The sequence below is a fragment of the Corythoichthys intestinalis genome, chromosome 22 (genome assembly GCF_030265065.1).
Source record: "Corythoichthys intestinalis isolate RoL2023-P3 chromosome 22, ASM3026506v1, whole genome shotgun sequence".
Taxonomy (NCBI): Eukaryota; Metazoa; Chordata; class Actinopteri; order Syngnathiformes; family Syngnathidae; genus Corythoichthys; species Corythoichthys intestinalis.
Window position 1 is genome coordinate 20,544,952 of NC_080416.1, and position 13,068 is coordinate 20,558,019.

At 45.1% G+C, this 13,068-nt stretch overlaps 1 protein-coding gene across 2 annotated transcripts; it reads right to left on the minus strand.

Moving 5' to 3' along the window:
• Positions 1–1,533: 1,533 nt before the first annotated feature.
• Positions 1,534–12,701, minus strand: gjb9b (gap junction protein beta 9b). 2 transcript variants are annotated; one of them, XM_057828492.1, is made up of 3 exons: positions 12,662–12,701; positions 3,878–4,319; positions 1,534–2,512 (listed from the first exon to the last, which is right to left on the minus strand). In XM_057828492.1, exons 2-3 carry the CDS (start codon positions 4,265–4,267, stop codon positions 2,045–2,047), a joined length of 858 nt encoding a protein of 285 aa, XP_057684475.1. In that variant the 5' UTR covers positions 4,268–4,319; positions 12,662–12,701; the 3' UTR covers positions 1,534–2,044. The 2 variants fall into 2 exon arrangements, with proteins under 2 accessions (XP_057684475.1, XP_057684476.1); XM_057828493.1 differs by having other exon boundaries at positions 3,878–4,276; positions 12,662–12,693.
• Between the last annotated feature and the right edge of the window lie 367 nt (positions 12,702–13,068).

Genomic DNA, 13,068 nt, shown 5'->3' on the forward strand with positions numbered 1-13,068 from the left:
ACAGTCTGGCTAATGTCTTTAACCCTTAAAGTTTAATGTTTGTTAGCGACATATTTAGTTTTGCTGATGGGAAATAAAACCGCAGTGAAAAGGCACAGGTTGCGGCAGATAGTACGCTGCCGCACAGAAAGGGGGCGAACGTGAGCCAACAGGTAATGGCGCCAGGCGAATCAAGTGCACTGTGGCGAGCCGTTTTGTATTGTTTACTACGTCGACATCGGACTCCCAAAATGGAAGAGGATTATATATCCAAACTTAAAAAATTCTCAAAACTGGACTTTCAGTCAAAAGTGGACCTGATTAACAGAGGAAGACCAACGCCGGAGCTAAAAGGTTTGCTTCAAACTACGGGACAGTCTAAGATAACTCGCTCTTTTCAAACGGAGTGGTACACCCGAAGAAAAACTACTGGCTGTGTGGCTGTCCTTCGAAAAACTGCCTTTACTGCTTCCCATGCCTTTTGTTCTCAACTTGTGCCAATGTCTGGACTAACACGGGATATTGTGACATGAAAAAATTACCACGAAGTCTCAGCAAACATGAGAGATCGTACACTCACATTCAAAGCCAGACTGCTTTAAAAAATTTTGGAACTCAAGGATCGATTTGGCTTTGAACGAACAGCGGCGGCTCAATGTTAGCACCCACAATTCTAAGGTAAAGGAGAACCGCGAGATTTTGAAAGACCTCATTAATGCAACCTGCTTCTTAGCTAAGCAGGAGTTAGCATTTCGTGGTAACGATGAGAGGGCAAGCTCTACTAATCGTGGCAATTATGTCGAACTTTTATACGCTTTTGCTGAGAAAGATGAGAGGTTAGCTAGACATTTGGACACATCCACTGTGTTTTCTGGCTTGTCAAATAGAATACAGAACGATCTAATTGTAGCAATCGGTGATGTGATACAGTCAGAATAGGACCGATTCAGGACAACTTTCCTCCCTGGCGATCATCTCCATTGAGGCGGAGAGACTTTTAAAACTAAAGGAAAATAAAGAGGACTTTTACAACAAAGTAACTGAGGTTTTTGTGGCGAAGGGCAGGTGCATGGACTTCATCTACAAATAAAGGTAAGACCACAGTTTTCATTTTAATCTTAATATTTTAAAACTAAATTTTGGCCTTAAATAAAATATACTTTTTCTTTTCATGCTTTTTGTTGAGCAATCTGTATTAAATTGATTTAAGTATCAGATTCAAGTTTTAAAAACAACTGAATATTTCACAAAAGGTCAAAATTGAAATCTGTGGTTTTGTACACCACTCTGTACTCATTTATGTTGTATGAACTAAAGACTTGCAATGGAAATTCCAACACATGGAGAGTGTAGCGCAAATGCACGTTATTTTCTACCTTTACGTATCTGTAATATGTACCGTGTGTGTGTGTTTTGTGAAGAATGCTGATGAGATTTGAAATAACCAGTAGTTAACTGAATAAGCTACCCTTTTTGGTTATATATTTGTAAATCTGACACTTAAGGAGTCAGTGCCTCACCAACCACGAACCTCACCGCACGTCACTGGCTTTAATAATGATAATGCTCACATTACAAATGCCAAGCATCTAGTTTAGAGACATCTATTGGACAATAAGCATAACTGCAGTGCTAATCTGTGACAAGCCCTTGTAAAAAGGCAGAATGCTTCTACATTCACTTTGAAGGCAACATGCATGTTAGGACAAAAAAACTGATGACGAAAAACCGATGTCGATATAATCCAATATCATTTAAAAATGCTTTTATCGGCCAATATTATCGTCTACCTAGTAATATCGGACAACTCTAAAAAGAATTACATGAAAATATCAACTATTACTTCCTGGTGCAACAGCATATTTGTCAAACTGCATGTAAGAGTTTAAAGAGTAGTGAATAAATGTGTATAAATGTCCCTAGTTGCTTATGTTATTTTTATGTGCAGAGAAAATGCCTTCAGACAGAGAGTCATTAAATAATTTTACAACTCATCACTGAATTGATGAATGTCTTCATGCTTTCAACAGCTGCCATCCATAGAGTCTGGAAGATTCTTAGCTCCTCAAATGTGCTCCACAATGCCGTTTTCACGTTGTGAATCATTTTTAGTTTCTTTGCCCCCTTCCTCCACTGTCGTATTATTGAGGTTGTTGATAGAGGCAGTGGGATCCACACGGATCGAACTTTTGGACCTGAACTCGGACCTGAGGGCCACCAGCTGTGTCATTTCGTGTTTGTCGGCGAATACCTGCCTCATCATATCATTTTTTCTTCTATTGTGTTTCAGGATACGCTTGCAGACAAAGTAAATCATTTCACAGATGCACATTATAATACAGATAATTGAAGAGACCACCATGAAGAGAGTGAAGATTTTTTTCTCTGTAGGCCGTGAGATGAAGCAGTCCACTGTGTTTGGACAGGGTTCCAGGTCGCACTTGGACATGCGGGGCAGGTCGAAGCCAGGATATATAAAGTGCAGGATGTAGAGAAAGCCAGCGTCAAAGGCTGCCTTAAAAATCAGGCTGACCTAGTTGAAAATAAGGAGACATGATTTGTGCGATCTGTTCTCTGACTACAATTAGTATGTACTGACTAGGGGTGTAACGGTACACAAAAATCTCGGTTCGGTACGTACCTCGGTTTTGAGGTCACGGTTCGGTTTATTTTCGGTACAGTAAGAAAATAAAATGCAAAATATAAATGTGCTAGTTGTTCATTACACACCTTTGTGCTTTCAACAATAGGAACATTAGCCTATACAAAGCTAGAATTCTGCTCAAAAAGTAGCGGGTATTTAAAGATAATCCAACAACAATTTGCCTTTCAGACCCCGCGTATTGGTCAGCTTTCTTTCTGAAAGAAAGAAAAAAGAAGTCCTGTGCTAAAGAGAAAAGCAGTCCCAATGACAAAGATTTTAACATGTATTTTACAAATGAAATGCCTCAATGAATCATTTTCTTATGAACGGTTTTCAAAAGCTTTATTGGTGGATTTTCTCAAGTTAAAGCGCCACACAGAAATGGATAAAAATTGTGTAAGCAGGATCTGTGTATTATTCTTATTATTTATTTATATGGGCTATTATTTATTTTATTATGTGTTTATATTTTACAAATGTGATGTATTCATTTATATTGCATATTTTATGTTGTATAACTTTAGTTCCTATGTGAATATTAGTTCCTACTTGTTTTGTTTTGGTAGGAGGGTTTTGTATTGAACACGGGGTCGTGGATGGTTATTATTATTATTTGGTTATTATTATTGCAGAGAAGACAGCAGTAAATCAACAAAGACAGTTCAACTGTGCCCCAATCTACCACTCAAGAGATCTGATGGACTCAAAAAGTGGGTTACGATTGGATATTAGTTTGAAAATCGACCGGATCCACTGTATTTTTACATGAGTGACTTCCGGTCTGGCCGATCCTAGCTACCGGTAGTGGTATTGATGCAGGAGGGTCGCGTCTCACATCAAATAATAAACTCTGCCGTTCGTTTCGCGTGCGTCGTGTTGAGCCGCTTCTGGGACGTAACACGCGGCCACACTGTGACTGGTGTGCATTGGCTGATTGACTTTAACGCCCGCGTTTCACTGCATTCTCGCGGCCACGTTGTCGCGCCGTTGACGTTTCTGGGTTATACTGTCCTACCGTGTTGGTCCTCATTTTTGTAGAGAAGACGTAGTAAATATAATCTACACAAAGAAACTGTAACCCGATCGACTCACAGCCTCGAAAAGTAAGGGTTACATTAAGTCAGAAACTCGTTCGGTACGCCTCCGTTCCGAACCGAGCACCATGTACCGAAACGGTTCAATACAAATACATGTACCGTTACACCCTTAGTACTTAGCCTTTCATCGTAACCCTTCCATCACACCCATCCTTACCAAGTACGTCCACCACAGACCTCCGCGTTTCTTCCCTGGGTTGGCGTATAGATGAGCCCCCTTGTGTGAGGTGCTGTATGTCTGGTCTTTCTTTTCCCGGTATTTTACGTGACATGTCACCATCAAAGATGGACATGTGACAAAGATGAGCTGCAGGGCCCATAAGCGAATGTGGGAGATGGGGAAGACGGCGTCATAGCAAACATTGGTGCAGCCGGGCTGGGCAGTGTTACACACAAAGTCCTTGCTTTCGTCGCCCCACACTCGCTGAGCCGCCACTACGAACACCAACACCCGGAAGACGAAGACTATGGACAGCCAGACACGGCCGAACGCTGTTGAGTATTTGTTGACTCCGCTCAGGAGGACCTCCAATGCAGACCAATTCATTGTTGTAGCCTAGGTCAGGAGATCGGTAAATGAAGGTCTCAAAGGAATAACCCTATTAAAAAACGCACAACAGATGTATTTAATTTATTGAAACCTGATTCCATAAATTAGTGAATCCAGCGAAAACTGAAATATGAAGGTTGCGAGCTTAATTTTTCTCAAAGATGTAAATTAAATGTACTGTTGTTTTCTTAAAAACTCTGTATTGTCCATATTGCTTAGATTTTAACAACCAGCACAATATTTATCATGTGCTCAACAGCTATTAATCCTGAATAATTAAACCAATTTTATAAGTAATTTCAAGCTTTCTCATCACCAACTACAAAGTTGCTCTTTTTTTGGTCTCCTGTATTACACAATACAGTGGTACCTCAACATACGATCGCTTCGACACACAATATTTTCGACATCCGACGTAAAATTTGACTCGCCATTTGTTTCTATATCCGACGACATGCTCGAAATACCACGTTTTATGAACATTAATTCACCTATACATTAGTGCTGTTAGGTCCTCTTCCCCTTCCTTCTGAGACCGGCCCACCTCAGGCAGGTGTGCATGTTTTTATTGATTGCAGGTCGGACGACAGACGGGTGGAGCGGCCACAGGTGCTAGCAATGCCAATCAACCATCCATAAAAGCCAGTGGACGCCGCCACCTCGTCGCCCGATCAACTCGTCTGGTTTCGCCGTCAGTTGCTTCTCGCATTCTTATATGATTTCCCTGATTCCCGGCTCACGACTGTTTTGCTCTTGCCCCAGGTCCTGTCTTTTGCGCGCTCCCTGTCGGACTCTACGCCTGCCTCCTTCCAAGTTTCCACGCCTGCCTCCTCCCGAGCTTCCACGTCTCACGCCGGCTCAGCTACCCCAAGCAAAGCAACTTCTACCCGTCACGCTCTTTCTGGTGCTCGCAAATAAAATATTACTCGCCACAACCAGTTTGTCTGCACTGGGATCCCCTCCTGCTCACGCACCCCTAACAGTTTTGATCGGGCCACGATGGATCTCGCGGACAACACAGCCAGTTCGCCCACGTCACTCCTTGACCACCCCCAAGCAATGGAATACCTGTTCAGTAAGGTAACGGACATTTCTCAGTCACTCCAAGCCATCCAAGCACAACTCTCACCACTGTCTCAGCCACAAACAAGCCCATCACCGCTGCACCACGCTTCCGGTTTAAACCGCTCATCGCCTTTCACATGCCAGCCCTACGTTCCCGCACCGGCACCGTACGACGGCAATCTCGGCGCTTGCCGTGCATTTTTAGTGCAATGCAGCCTTGTATTCGAGCAACAGCCAACTACTTATAGGGAAGACAGAACTAAAATAGCGTACCTCATCGGCTGTCTTCAGGGGGCTGCTCTCGAATGGGCGTCCTCGGTATGGGAAAACGGCTCACCAGTCTCACCGGAGAAATGTGTAAAATATTTGACCACCCGGTCCGTGGCAAAGAGGCCGCCAAGCGGCTCATGTCGGCTCGCCAGGGGACTCGGAGCGTCGCCGAGTTCTCGGTGGAGTTCAGGACGTTGGCAGCTGAGAGCCACTTTAACGATGAAGCGCTGCAGGAAGTGTTCACCCGTGCCTTGAATGACACTCTTAAAGACGAGTTGGCCACCCGGGATGAACCAGATTCTTTGGATGGTCTCATAAATATCGCGATTAAAATCGATAATCGTCTGCGTGAACGCCAGAGACAGCACCGCGAACGGCTGGTCGGCCTGCCTCCTTGCTCCACTGTCTTCCGGCAGCCAGCCCCGCTGCCTGCCCTGGCTTCAAACGTTGAAACCGCGATAGTGCCCCCTGCTGTGGCCGCCGAACAAACGCAGTTGAAGCACACCAGGCTGTCCCAAGAGGAGCGCACACGCAGGTATGAGGCACGTCAATGTATTTACTGTGGAGAGAGTGGCCATTTTTTACGCAGCTGTCCTGTGCGCCAAGGCTCACCACTACAGGGGCTATTGGTGAGTCACATGTCACAAAATACCTCACGCAGACTGCAGCTCACAGCTACCCTCTCTTCGAGGAGCCTGTCACGCACGGTTACAGCCCTAGTTGATTGCGGTTCTGATGAGAACTTTATTGACCACGAGCTCGTGACCCGACTAGGACTGGCAACGCACCCGCTCCCCGTGCCATTGAGGACCACCGCACTTGATGGCCAGCTCCTTTTTAGCGTGGACCGGCAAACCGAGCCAGTTAACCTCCTCCTGTCAGGCAACCACCAAGAGGTGAGCACTTTTCTGGTTTTTGTAAGCCCCCGCACCCCATTGGTCCTTGGGTTGCCATGGCTCAGAAAACATAACCCCTCCATAGACTGGACCCACCTCAAGCTGACGGCATGGAGCCCATCCTGCCACACTAACTGTCTAAAATCCGCTCTAGTGCCAGTCTGTCCTGCCCAGGGCCCGGAAAAGCTAGACCTGTCAGCGGTCCCAAACTGCTATCACGACCTTGGACAGGTCTTCAGTAAAGATCATGCCGTTTCACTTCCTCCTCACCGCCCTTACGATTGTGCCATTGACCTCCTTCCAGGTGCTGCGCTTCCCAAGGGTCGTTTATTTAACATCTTGCCGCCTGAGAGGGAGGCGATGGAAAAATACATCTCCGAATCCCTTGCCACCGGCATTATCCGTCCATCTTCCTCCCCAGTTGGCGCTGGGTTCTTCTTTGTAGGCAAAAAAGATGGTGGCCGGAGACCCTGCATTGACTTCAGAGCTTTAAATGACATCACCATCAAAAACAAATACCCTCTTCCGCTCATCGACTCAGCTTTCACCCCCCTCCATAGTGCCACCATTTTCACCAAGCTAGACCTACGTACCGCCTATCACCTGGTCCGTATCCGCGAGGGCGATGAGTGGAAGACCGCGTTCAATACACCGCTTGGTCATTTTGAGTATCTGGTCATGCCGTTCGGGCTCACCAACGCCCCTGCAGTTTTTCAGAACCTTGTCAATGATGTCCTAGGGGACATCATTGACAGGTTCGTGGTAGTGTACCTGGATGATATTCTGGTGTTCTCTCATACCCCGTCCGAGCATGAGTCCCACGTCCGTCAAGTTCTACAGCGACTACTTGAGAACAAGCTGTTTGTTAAAGCTGAAAAATGTCAATTCCACGTTTCTGAGACTACCTTTTTGGGTTACATTGTGGGCAGGGGTGAGCTACGTATGGATCCAGCCAAGGTGACGGCAGTACTAGAGTGGCCTCGCCCCACCGACAGAAAGCAGCTCCAACGTTTTCTCGGTTTCGCCAATTACTACCGCCGGTTTATCAGAAACTACAGCCGTATTGCTGCCCCTCTTACTGCCCTCACGTCCACAGCCATACCATTCCGCTGGTCTGACACTGCAGACTTGGCCTTCAACGACCTCAAAAAACGTTTTACCACGGCGCCTGTGCTCGTCCATGCCGACCCGTCGCTCCAATTCATCGTGGAGGTCGATGCCTCAGAGTTAGGGGTGGGAGCGGTGTTATCGCAACGTCGACCCACTGATGGCAAGGTACATCCGTGCGCTTTTTTCTCCCGCAGGTTGTCACCCGCTGAGCGCAACTACAGCATCGGGGACAGGGAACTGCTGGCAGTTAAACTGGCCCTGGAGGAATGGCGCCACCATCTTGAGGGAGCACAACAGCCCTTCACTGTGCTAACAGACCACAAGAACCTCGAATACATCAAGTCCGCCCGAACACTAAATCCCCGACAAGCCAGGTGGGCCATGTTTTTCTGCCGTTTTAATTTTGCCTTGTCGTACATCCCAGGTTCGAAAAACACGAAACCTGACGCCCTGTCCCGCCAATTCCAAGTCGAAGAGCCCCAGGAGGAACCCACGCCAATTCTTCCAGCGACGTGCTTTCTTGCCTCCATCGAATGGGAAATAGAGGGCAAAGTGAAGGAAGCCCACCGTGAGCATCCGGACCCTCGGGGGGGTCCTCATACTGACCTTTTTGTCCTAGAGTCACTCCGTTCTCAGGTACTTGAATGGGCTCACTCTTCCCGCCTGTCCTGCCACCCAGGCATCAGAAGAACACTGGCAGTGCTTCGTCAGCGGTTCTGGTGGCCATCCCTACAGGAGGACACGAGATCCTTTGTTCTGGCCTGCACAGTCTGCGCTCGCAGTAAGACCTCCACAAAGCCCAGCTCTGGACTGCTCCGCCCATTACCCATCCCAAGCCGGCCTTGGTCACACATGGCCCTGGATTTTGTTACTGGCCTCCCGCCGTCCAAAGGCAACACCGTTATCCTCACCATTGTAGACAGGTTCTCCAAGGCAGCCCATTTCATACCTCTGCGCAAACTCCCTTCGGCTAAGGAAACCGCCAACTTGGTGACCCAACATGTGTTCCGTCTGCATGGCATTCCCGTCGACATAGTCTCCGACAGAGGACCGCAGTTCACGTCACAGGTCTGGAGGGCGTTTTGCGCGGCTTTGGGTGTCGGGGTGAGTCTGTCCTCTGGTTACCATCCGCAGACTAACGGTCAGTGTGAGCGCACCAATCAACAGCTGGAAGCCGCACTGCGCTGTACTACACAGTCCCGTCCCGACACCTGGAGCGACCAGCTGCCGTGGATCGAATATGCACACAACACCTTGCCAAACGCCTCCTCTGGTATGTCCCCGTTCCTTTGCTCCCTGGGTTACCAGCCTCCATTGTTCCCCTCTCAGGAGAGTGAGATCGCGGTACCATCGGTCCAACGGAACATCCGCCGTTGTTTAAAGGTCTGGAAGCAGGCACGCTCGGCCTCCTCCGTGCTTCTGACAAGTCCAGGACCCAGGCAGACCGCCACCGTTCACCTGCCCCTGCCTACGCCGTGGGCCAGAAAGTGTGGCTCTCCTCAAAGACCTTGCCACTGCGAACTGAGTCCAGGAAGCTTTCCCCCCGGTTTGTTGGTCCCTACGTCATTGAGAAGGTGGTAAATCCTAACGCCGTACGCCTCAAGCTCCCTGCCCATTTTCGAGTCCACCCTACCTTCCACGTCTCCCAAGTCAAGCCGGTTTCCTCGAGTCCCTTGTCCCCCCCTGTTCCGCCCCCTCCTCCGCCCTTGTCAGTCACTGGAGGTCCTGCGTTCCAGGTGCAGCGCCTTTTGGACGTCCGCCGCCGTGGCAGGGGGCTGCAGTACCTTGTGGACTGGGAGGGATATGGTCCTGAGGAGCGCTCCTGGATCCCTGCCCGGTGGGTGCTGTCGCGGGCGCTCATCCGGGACTTCCATCGTGCCCATCCTGGGCGTCTCCGTCGGGCGCCTGGTGTCGCCCGTGAGGGGGGGGGGTCCTGTTAGGTCCTCTTCCCCTTCCTTCTGAGACCGGCCCACCTCAGGCAGGTGTGCATGTTTTTATTGATTGCAGGTTGGACGACAGACGGGTGGAGCGGCCACAGGTGCTAGCAATGCCAGTCAACCATCCATAAAAGCCAGTGGACGCCGCCACCTCGTCGCCCGATCAACTCGTCTGGTTTCGCCGTCAGTTGCTTCTCGCATTCTTATATGATTTCCCTGATTCCCGGCTCACGACTGTTTTGCTCTTGCCCCAGGTCCTGTCTTTTGCGCGCTCCCTGTCGGACTCTACGCCTGCCTCCTTCCAAGTTTCCACGCCTGCCTCCTCCCGAGCTTCCACGTCTCACGCCGGCTCAGCTACCCCAAGCAAAGCAACTTCTACCCGTCACGCTCTTTCTGGTGCTCGCAAATAAAATATTACTCGCCACAACCAGTTTGTCTGCACTGGGATCCCCTCCTGCTCACGCACCCCTAACAAGTGCAATAATAAATAGTTATTAATGTATACTGGTACTAGTAAGTGATCATGTTATTTTAAAATGAGAAACATTGCTCTGTGAGTCCTTGGGTGCATATAATACATTACTTAACATTAAATCACATATACATTAGTGCATTAATAAATAGTTATTAATGTATACTGGTACTAGTAAATGATTGTTATTTTAAAATGAGAAACATTGCACTGTGAGTCTTTGGGTGCTGCTAACCTAACCTTAAGTATGGTATTAGTTCATGTGAACGTACCTCATAAGTATTACTTAACCTTAATTAACCATTACTGAACGTTTTTTGGACCCTTATTGTAAAGTGTAGCACATGTGTCCCTTAACTAAGAAATTACAAATGCTTAAGCTCACCCCCCTTAACCTTTATTAACCATTACTGAATGCTTTTTGGACCCTTATTGTAAAGTGTAGCACATGTGTCCCTTAACTACGGAATTGTAAATGCTAAGTTATCAAACCCAAGACCCTAACTCCAACCCTATATAGGCCTAACCAAAGCATTAGTTACTGTCTGGTTATGTATTAACTAATGCATTACCTAATGTATTAACTCATGTTAATTAATGTATTAATACATGTTAGATAAGCAATTATATTATTTATTGTAATGTTACTTAAACATTAGTTATTGTTTAAAAATGCATTAACTAATGTTAATTAAGGGACCCTTATTGTAAAGTGTTACCATGGAAATGATAGAAAAATATGAGCATGGTGTGCGCATCCGTGAACTGGCTCGACAAGACTCCTCCTCGACCTCCATTTGCCAGACTTTATAAGTGTAGCTGACAATTATTTTTGTGCTACCATCGCCAAAGAGACTGCCAGCTTCGTTAGGTTTTTAATCATTTGTTTCAGAACTTGTGTAACACAACACGCCTACTATCCGTCGCAGTTGATGCCAGCAACAACAGAACGTTGAAATAGAAACTAAAATCTCAGCTGCACCTTCTTACTCTGTGACGTCAGCCACGCGGTGCGTTCAGGTACGGCACCCAACACGTCCGCCACATTAGAATTGGATTCATTACATTATTACACGAATTACTATTATTATGATTATTATTATTATATTATTCAGATTTTCATTTATAATCTATTTGTTTTGCTATGTGTAATTGCCATTTGTAATAGTACCAGCAGTATTTATTAAAGATTTAGTTTAGGTTTTTGGGCTGTGGAACACATTAATGGAATTATAATGTATTCTTATGGAAAAATCCTGCTCGACATACGATCATTTTGAGTTACAAACAAGGTACTGGAATGAATTAACTTTGTATGTAGAGGTACCACTGTAGTTTCTGTCCTATCGCAGCTGTGTCATAATGCCTGTGATTGATCACAATTTGATGGCTCATCCTTGTCCTCCTGTTTTAGTTGTTTTGTCAATCAAATTATGTTTTAAATCATAATAAAAATGCCTCAATTCCAATGCTCTCAGTATAGCGCTATTTGCTCAAGTCATTGATTGTGGAGAGAATGGCAATCTGATGTTAAACCATACAACAGTATAATTGCATTACACTATTGTACACTAATGGCTATAGTTAACTTCTGATAACATTTACTATGTTGTTGTGCCAAGAGTCCTCGTTATGACATTGCCGACCTACAATGTGATTTGGCACCATTCTATTAAACTCCCGCTTATCAGTATCACCATATTGCTGTGCAGATTTCAAGGTTACAGTAAATCAGATGATGTCTAATGCTTAATAAATGAGAAAAACTAACTATTCACGTTGGTGATACATTTTACTTGCATTTTCTTTGGCAATGAAAATCATGTGCATAATATACTTTTTTTTTTTTTTAATGAAGAGAAATAGATTTTGCAGAAATGAAAAGTAAAACTGAGGGAGTGCTGAAAAGGGAATTTCCAGAGCAGGTGAGGCATGACCAGATTAATAAAAGAAGTGGCACTGCAGAATCACATACAAAAGAATTGAGATGAGAAATTGAAATGTAACACATTACTGAGAATTCATTGAATAATTATGCTGAGATTTTCTCAATAAGGGAATAAAAATAAATTAGGATTCATTACCTCTGAAACTAGTGTTTGATGTATATAAAAATGCTCTTTTAGCACACGTCACTGACTTTGACTTTTACCTGGGATAAGGCTTTTGATTCAAAACCAATAAGTAAATTCATTTAGCAGCACCCAAACAGCTTTGGAGGAAAATTCTAACGTTGCCTTTAAAATTTAATGACCTCTTTACAATTATGTAAAACGAGAGTACACACCAACTCCATTCGGTTAGTTCAGGGACCTGTCATACAAGTTGGGCTAGTTTTTTTCCCCCTGTTCATCTCTATGATAATGTTGTCCTTGCGTTAAGTCCAACTTTTCCCCCCTCATTTAAGAAAAAAAATCTATTCATAATACTTTTGACAAAATACTTTCATTTGGAGTCTAAAGCAACATAAAAAAATAATCAGTGTGCATAATGGTCAATAAAAGCATAACAAAAAGCGACTGACAAGTTTCCTATTTTTTATGATAACAGCTGATAATAGAAAACATACGTAGTTTAAAAAAATGTGTAAACAGAGAGGAATGAGAAAAAAAATAAGTATTGAGGAAACTGAAAGACTTACACAGTATCAACATGGACGCACCTTGAGTAGTCTAACAACGACTTGTTTCAGGTTACAATTATAGGCTAGACTACAGCATGTTGATGATGTGATGGGGCGGAGTTTACACATCCAACCAAACCCTTTTTTAGTAAATGACAGGTTAAAGTACAGCATGTTTTTATGGAAATATACAGTGTATCTTGAAAAAATGAAACATTGAAAAATGTCTCTCGTGTACTGTGGGACTTCTTTTCTTCTGTAAAGTGAAAAAACATCAATGTGGATACGTGGGTCTGAAATGTTTGGTATGAAAATCATAATATTCTACAGCACCTTAAAAAAGAACTTGTTTTGGGTACTAGAACGTACATGGACCATAATATGGCAAGTGGATCAAGTCAGTAATGTTTACTATACGCCACACA

What these genes read in the sequence shown, in the direction of transcription:
- gjb9b (XM_057828492.1), bottom strand. Translation starts at nt 4,267, where the DNA reads ATGAATTGGTCTGCATTGGAGGTCCTCCTGAGCGGAGTCAACAAATAC. An exon ending in GTCTGTGGTGGACGTACTTG is followed by an intron (nt 2,513 to 3,877) that starts GTAAGGATGGGT and finishes ATTTTCAACTAG; the next exon opens with GTCAGCCTGATTTTTAAGGC.